The following is an 8,609-nucleotide window of genomic DNA, read 5'->3' on the forward strand; positions in this document are numbered from 1 at the left end:
TTTTGTTCAAAACGTCTTCAGTTGGAAGTTTACAGGAGTTCAAGGAATTCAGCACACTGCAGGATTGTATCTATTATGCTCAAATCAGATTATATATAAATACAGTGGTTTAGTTCTCATTTACACTGGCAGATAATGTGTCAAGACCTTGATGTGAGTAAGAATCAGGTTTGGGATTGCCCAAATTCAGCCAAGCACTTAAGTGTGTGTTTAATGCAAGTATGTGTGTGGTCCAATAGACTCCAAATTAAGCATGAGCTTACATATTTTGCTAAGCAAGAATCAATTTTGGACAAAGATACACATATTTCATTTATGGGTCTCTGTTAAACAAAATTAAGAAGACCTAAGTGCAAAAATAAGAATATAATACTCACTTCTTGGCTCTCTCGGCCCATCCACTGTAACCTTTATAGCTCTGTGGTATGTAGCGACTTGGGGGGGATTTGTCAGGACAGTTATTGTCAAAGTAAAGCTCTTCCCTACAAAGGGAAAAAACCAACAAGGAATGAGTGATTACAACATGAAAACAGTCACATGCATGTTCAGTAAAGAATCAGAGACGTTTAAAATTATTCCCTGTCGTTACCACAATTGTGAAAATTAAAAACATAACTGACCATAGGAGTTTTCCTCCCCTTCAGTTTTACTCTATGTCAGGAATACGTCCATGTGTTGACAATCTAAATGTTTTTTATTTAATAATGGGTCATCATACAATGACAGAACAAAAGTGATTTACTGCTGAGGACAAGCCAAATTCTTTGCTGTATTGAAAGTGGTGTAAATCCAAAGCAAGTCAGATAATTTAAAAATTTACTCCAGTTTTGCAGCTGTGTGACAGAGAGCAGAATGTGACCACATGTTATTTACTTCACAGAGTTTTATCATTTCATTTGTTTCACTTGACTACAATAAAATGAGGAAATCTCCTGGGAGATATTTTAACTGGGAATCAGTGTCTCCTGTCCTTCATATGCCAGGGCTAATATGATGATATCATTATTACTGGAACATGCTTTATACATATATTTATGAAATGCTAAGAAAGCCCCCCACTTTCCGGTGAGGGTGAGAAATGCCTGTGTGCATGTATGTCGCTATCGTCAGTCTGCACTGGGTTGGTTTTTTATTTTTAAAAGCTCCAAATCAGGCAGAGATTGCACAAGATCATCCACAGCCTTTAACTGAATGAAAACGTTAAAAAGAAATAAATAAAGGGAGCTGCCTGCGTCTGAGCACACAAGAAAGCCCCCCACTTTCCGGTGAGGGTGAGAAATGCCTGTGTGCATGTATGTCGCTATCGTCAGTCTGCACTGGGTTGGTTTTTTATTTTTAAAAGCTCCAAATCAGGCAGAGATTGCACAAGATCATCCACAGCCTTTAACTGAATGAAAACGTTAAAAAGAAATAAATAAAGGGAGCTGCCTGCGTCTGAGCACACATTCTCACAGGCGCTGGCCCCCGGTCAGGAGACTCACTGACAGTTGTAATCTGTTAGATATGCAACGGTTAGTCATGTCAGATAGTCAAAACTGAAAACTGTTTCAAGACAGGAAAAGGTGGGCGTACAACAGTGACTCAATAAAACAGTCAGCAATCTTTGGCCTTCATGCTTAGTTAAGCTGCTACTTTACCAGACACTTAAAACTCTTTTTTCCCCCCCTCCCTGGGTGTATTTGTGCATTTTTGTTGCTAGGGCTTTTCCTCTTGCTGAACTCTGAAGGCATTCAATCAAGGCACAGATCTTAAATGATATGTAACAGCACAAACTTAATGCAGTTTTTTCAAGCCTAATATAGAACAGCTTATATATAAAGCATAATACAGAACAGAGGTTTGGCTGTCAAATCTAGTAATTGGTCTTTCTTTCTGCTCCAAGTCATATATCCCCCAAACCTGCCTGAGACATGCATCATTTATTATCAGGAGTGCAACTTCAAACTGTCTTGGCTATAATTTTCATGAACTAGAATGTGACATGAGTTTTTTTAAAAGGAAATATAACTGTCATTTAGAGTAAAATGATTTTCCAGGTGAAGCTGCACTCCAGCTGTGCCCAGCTCTCTGGGAGATGCAGGTTAGAGGGAAGGTCAGGACCCCAGCAAATCATAGAATCATAAAATGGTCTGGGCTGGAAGGGATTTTAAAGATCACCTAGTTCCAAGCCCCTGCCATGGGCAGGGACACCTTCCGCTAGACCAGGTTGCTCCAAGTCCCATGCAGTCTGGCCTTGAACACTTCCAGGGATGAAGCATCCAGTTTCCCTGGGCAACCTGTGCCAGTGCCTCACCACAATCTGAGTAAAGAGTTTCTTCCTAACATCTAATCTAAGCCTGCTCTCTTTCAGTTTAAGCATGCAAAAATCTCAGGAGGCTGAATTCTGTTTCAGTGGCATAGCTGAAGGTGACTTCCCTAGTTTCACTGTGAAATACATTATTCCTTAGATTATCACAGGATAAAATTTAGGTGTATGTAGGATGTCCTATCTTTGTCCAGTCCTGCCAATCTTCTGTCCCAGAGGTGAACTGCGTGTCCTGCCAGTGCACAGCATGTGTGTGGGCAGCCTTCAGACATACAGCAACAGCCCCGCTGAAGCATACAGTGCCTCTACGCCTGTTTGTTTAGACGGAGGAGGGTCTATGCCTTTTATTCCTCTCCAAGTAGGAATTCAGCCTATATCTATATGTATAAAATTTGCTAGCGACAGGTTTAAGGCCTTCTTTGTCACCAGCTTATGACGTCAAAAAGTGTCACCTCTCAGCCAGCCTAAGCTGAAGAGGTAAGCAGCTAATTTGAAAGGGAAACTGGTTTTGTTCCCTGTTATTCTACTAAACCAAAGAATGGATGAAGTAAGACCGATGAAGTCCCCTCACACTCCATAAACCACAGAGCACTTCATTGTGGGGAGCTGCATGGCCCTGCCAGCACACTCCAGAGCTTTCAAGAGATGATTTACATATTACAGGATTAAGAAAGAAATAAATTTTAAGGTCCCTTGTTTCAGTGATGCTGATGCCTTCCACAGCTATTTCACAGATATCCCTTCTCAGCTACAAAATCCTTTAATGCACTTTTTATCACCTTTCTTTATTGCCCTTAGTCATTTCAACTATCCACTTTCAGAGGCTAAAGACTAATTTTACTTCTCTTTTATTAAATTCCCCAGCCAAGCAGTCATCTGGCACTATTACTTCAGTGTGTCTAAATTGTGCATTCTTTGTTATTCACACATGTGAGCCAAGCTGACACAGAGGAGGACGAGATGGACACACGCTGAAGCACCAGGCAAACCCAGAAATAAGCTTGAAAGGAGACTCTGCAGCTTGTGTGTGCGTGTTGCATATTTTTTCAGTTAGATGCTAATGTGATTAAAGTATTGGGACACAACAAAATTAAGGTTATGATCCTTTGCTTATTGAAGACAGGAATTCTTTCTTCTCTGTGCTGTGGCTCGGGCTTGTAAAAGTGAGCTACTGCCTGAAAACCACATACAAACAACTGCTGCATTCGCATCAAACACGCTGGTTACTTATTCTTATGAATCCAAAAAAGGTGTTTAAGAGAAATTATACAAACAGAAATGTGAAGCTTCTGTCAGGCAAGCAATATTAATATGTATAAAAATCGAGTTTCTCCATTGAGCCATGGGAAGCAAGTAAAAACGTGGGAGAGGAGGTGAAGTGGTAAGCTGATGATTCAGTCTTCACAATCAAATTTAGAGATACAGAGATCAAAGCACGAGCTGTTTAGAAAGATGTAAATCTGAAGTCAGGAACAGGTGTGGATTAGTTTCGTGCCACTGAAAAATGATTTCTTTATTACTTTAATTTTTCCTGTTCTACTTCAAGATCTGTATTTACCGATATTTGTCAATATGAGGAGCTTTCTCACTTCCGTTTGCAATGACTGCTTTATTTTCCTGCTATTTTAAGCTGAGTCCTAAAAATCTATCATTAATGATAACTATTTCTCCTTCTCTCTCTCTCTCTCTCTCTCCCCCTCTGTTCTAAGTCTGAAAGACAAGTCTGGACCAATTTCTCCATCCTGCCTCTGGCAGCAGAATGCAGCATTTCAGATCCTCCACCGAGTCCCGGCTGCTTCAAAGGAAAAGCCCTACTTTCTTCCGTTAAGATCATAAGAAATATAGGGGGAGGGGGTCAGCTCTGTTTGGACATAATTACACTTCATCAAAAGAAGCTTTCTTCATCTTCCATGCGTGAAAAGTCTGCAAGCAGTTAAGTCTGTCTTTTTTCTTCCGTTTTTTTTTTAAAGTTTTTTTTAAATATAAAAATTGCTATTTGGGAAACTAGCCAAAACTCAGAAAGCCAATATAGTAAAACAGTGCACACCCTTTGTTTTTCTTTGAAGTCTCTTAAATAAATATGTTGAGGGTTTGAAAAGTACACTATCACTTTTCCATAGATTCTACCCAGATTGATCAGAGAAAAAGTCTATTCCAAGTCTGCTAGATATAACTTAAACTATTGGAACCAAATTTTAGGAGGTTTGTGTTTGTAGCTGTATCTACGGAGGCTTTAGGTCCTATGTCTCATTTCCTATGTCTTAATAAAAAGTATATATCATAGGCTTGAAATGAAATTCACAGATCAGAGGTTGTACATCACACTTCAGTTCTTTTTCAGCACTACTGAAAGACTGATACGCTACTGAACTTCTACTGTAAGGCAGCGGCAGTGATGGAGCCAGAGAACTTTCAAACCTAATCCATCAGCAAAATAACAAACTATTTTTTTAAAGAGAGGAAGAAAAATGGAAGTGATAGGTAATAACCTTATCCAAAAGGGGAATAAACTCCCTATTTGTATTGGATTACTGTTGCAAAAATTATTCTGCCTTTCAAGCTATTCTGTATTATCAATACTCCTCAAGTTTTAGAATGATAAAGTGAATTTTTGGTCAGGTTACTAAAATAAAGAATAGTCCCTGAAAGCCATGCTCACAGACTCACTTTCACAAAGCACATGTGAAAACATGCCAACAGATTTAGACTATCTGGGCCTCTGTCATATGTTTTATTTCTCTTTGGACAAAAACATTTTCCTTCCTTAAGATGAATCATGACTGCTTTCTGAAGAATACTGCTGTAAAATTAGCTTTATTGCTAATTTTCTAGCACAATTGCTCTACTTCTGTTGCTTTGGTTTGCCCCATGCAGGCCTAGTTTAGAAAAATGAATAATTACTTCAAATATATAAAGCAAAACAATATATAGGCTGAATCAATGACTGATATTACAAACCATCTGAAGATTCCTTCAGCAAAAACTGAAGTGCCAGCTTCCTTCAAGCTGTCCTCTCAATCATTGCCCAAAGTCTGAAAGCAGCTATGAGACCCTTAAAAAGGAATTCTTGCAAATTTGCAATGATTACAAAGGCTTTCTATAAGTGCAATGCAGTTTCCAGATTATAGGAAGCTCTAAACAGCTGGAAGACAATGACAGCACTCTACATCTTAAAAAAAAAAATAACTGAAAGTTAAAGTTACAGTCATTTAAAGTAAAGGTTAAATGTAGTTCAAGCCCAAGCTTACCAGCAATTCATAAAAAGTCAACCAGTTTACTAAAAAGAAAAGTGGGGGTGATTTTCATAGGTTACCAGCAGTGTGATCGCAAAGGGCACAGAACTCACTAGAAAGCTTTCCACTAACAGTTGTTAAGCCTTGAAAGATCTAAGTCTTTAAAGAATACAACCTATAGCACATGTGATATGCAAAATCATCCTAATTACAGGTCTTCTACAACAACTTCAGAAGAAGCTCCAGTGCTGAAGGGAATTCTCCACCTCTCACTGCCATGGCCTGAGATACACTCACTGACTCCACATAACCCACATCACACATAGTCCCTTTTCCTTCCACCTTTCCTGGTGATAGAAACAGGGAAGAACATACACTGTTTATCATTTTTCAAAACTCATGTCTGATAAAAACCTACAGAGATGTGAGGAGTGGCAAAAACTGAAGAAAACTCTTAACTTGCATTGTGCAAATGCTGAAGTTTGACAATAAAACATGTGTACATCCCTCCGAACGAAAGGATGACAACCTGAGCAACCTGGTCTAGTGGAAGGTGTCCTTGTCCATGGCAGGGGGTTGGAACTAGATGAGCTTTAAGGTCCCTTCCAAGCCAAATTGTTGTATAATTCTGTGAACAATGGATTTATGGACTAATCAGTATTTCATCACAGTAAGTTTGACGTCTAGACATTGTTTTTCCACTTCATTAAGGACACAAAAAAGGCAGTGGCCTACCTCTTCCACTTCTGCCCACAAATCTCAAGTCATTAAATCTGGCCACCTGGTTCTTCATCACAGCAGAAGCATTTCGCAGCTCCGCAGAGTAGTTCTCATCGTTTCCAGCCATGACGGTGACCACCGTTCCATCGGGCACTTCTCCTAAGGCCACCACCTGTAAAAACGAGAAGACAACCACTTAAGCTAGTGGAGCCACACTTTGGAAGCATGTGTCTCCCTCCCAGCTTTGTAGGCTGCCACACTCATTACAAAGTTCCGTGGCAGCGCTGTGGTGAGAAGTCATGCACTCACTGTGCACAGAACAAAGTGCCACATCAAACACAAAAACATCGTGTATTGTCTCCCTTTCTTAGAGCCTAATAGGGAGTTTCTTCTTTGTTACATTTATTCAGGAACATTCAATGTCCTTAAGTAGAGTGTATGCTTTGATGCTTCCTGAAGGCCAACTTTGTTCTTAGCAACCAGTGAGCAGCGAGAGAACACGAGCCATGGCTCATATCCATAAATTATACATGGGAATGGATTTGAAATAGAAAGTTAGAAATTACTATTAGCAGCCTTGTCACCCAGATTCAGTTCTGCTTCTCTGCTGATTGCACCCATCACCCATCACCCTGAGCTCCTCAGACTTTGAGCCAGAGTGAACCCCACATCCACCCATCCCAGGAGTGGCACCAGGGGCATCAGCAGGCAAAGCTCTATGCCCAACGTGCTTTGAGATGGAGCCCTTTATGATGGAATTCAAACTCCTCAGATGTAATACAAAACAAAGTTGTATCTCCTTGCAGGCATGTACATTTTCATAGCTCTCACAAGAGTCACATGTGGTTAGTGCTGATACCTCCCTCACATTCCAGGATGGGTGAAGAGAAGATATCAAAATATTCCATTTCTCCTTATGTTCCAGCTACTTGATAGTCTCAATTTTATGCTTCAGCAGCTGTGTAGTGCTCCACACCTGACTAGATAAATGTCACAGAGCAGACAGCTTCCAATTTGAAAACACCAGGGATACCTACAATGTTAGTGCACTGTGACTTTTTAAAGTAAAAATAAAGTTAAACATGACTGCTAAGAAAATATACACATGGGGCAAAAAAGTCCACAAAAGCATGAATAAGGTAATTTCCTTTTCCCCAGCTGGCTAAAACTGATGCTGGAAATAAATTTGCAATGAAAAAAGATTCAGAAATATTGCATGGCTGAGCTCAAACTTGAAAAAATATCTTGAGCTATGAAGAGTCTCCCCTTGCAGTTTCTACCTGCTTACATGCTCAGATATGACTTTTTATATTATTCAAAGTAATTTACTCTGTCCCCTGAAATATATATTACACTCTGTCATAGGGCATGCTTGAAATGTCTTTCCCTTAAATGATCCTGGCTGAAACTAATAATTGCAGGTTGCACAGTGATATTAATTCAGTGGAAAGAATGAGGAGTTCTGAATATATAGGGAGAGCATTATGTGGCCCAATGCACTCTGCCATGTTTCTCTAAAACAATAAAAAGGAATTAAAAAGGCATACACAATCTGAAAATATTTGAAATAGACCATATTACTGAAAAGTACAGCTTGTCTTATTTCAAAGAAATACTGATGAGAAAGAAACAAGCAGAGCTGGAAGCCTCTTTTTCCATAAAACACCAACTAATACCACCAAAAAATGAAAACTGAGTTTTGCCACAAACCACTCTGTATGGTCTTCATCTAGCAAAGAGAGATTTTACTTTAAATGCCCCTGAACATAAAAACAGAGGAACCACCATTGTGGCTAAGATCTGCGGTCCCACTAACTCTCTGCCTTGGGTCTGGCAGCAACCAGGTCTGACAGCTTCAAAGCCAGGTGTAAGGAATAATAAATAATAATCAAATAACAATTCAGAATTAGCTGAACAGATTACAGAGCTGAGTCTAACCATTAATAAATGGATACTGGCTTAAACTAAGACTACATATAAACCACTCCCTACCCTGACTGCAACAGACCACGTTATCTCTGTACAGTCTTGTCATGCCCATCAGCAGCCTGGGCAGTTGCACCCTCTGCTTTTTATATCTCACAAAACAACAAAAAAAAATCATATTACTCCAGAAATACAAAGAAGCTGAGAGCACAGGAGGAAGCAAAAGGCTGCCAGGGGCTTTGGAAGAGGAAGCGAGGAGCCTGCAGCCTCAGCTCACCTCTTTCTCCCCGGGTACCCAGAGCACAGAGCAGGTAGCAACACAGCTCTGCCTCGGCCCCAAACATGGGTACAGCTTGTGACACCTAGGCAGGAGAGAGAAAAACCTCTTAAAAGGCTCCCCCTGTCCCCTGTTATTTTTCAGAGCT

The 8,609-nt window shown here is 40.0% G+C and overlaps 1 protein-coding gene across 1 annotated transcript in view; it reads right to left on the reverse strand.

Annotated features, from left to right (window-relative positions):
• LOC103808808 (runt-related transcription factor 2) overlaps positions 1–6,430 on the reverse strand; it is a gene marked incomplete at both ends in the record, with an annotated part of 57,167 nt that extends 50,737 nt beyond the window's left edge. Inside the window, 2 exons of the mRNA XM_009081612.1 lie at positions 378–482; positions 6,274–6,430. Coding sequence (XP_009079860.1) covers positions 378–482; positions 6,274–6,430 — 262 coding nt within the window. The remainder of the gene's footprint in view (positions 1–377; positions 483–6,273) is intronic.
• Positions 6,431–8,609: the final 2,179 nt, after the last annotated feature.

Source organism: Acanthisitta chloris, unplaced genomic scaffold (assembly GCF_000695815.1).
Source record: "Acanthisitta chloris isolate BGI_N310 unplaced genomic scaffold, ASM69581v1 scaffold14279, whole genome shotgun sequence".
Classification (NCBI taxonomy): Eukaryota; Metazoa; Chordata; class Aves; order Passeriformes; family Acanthisittidae; genus Acanthisitta; species Acanthisitta chloris.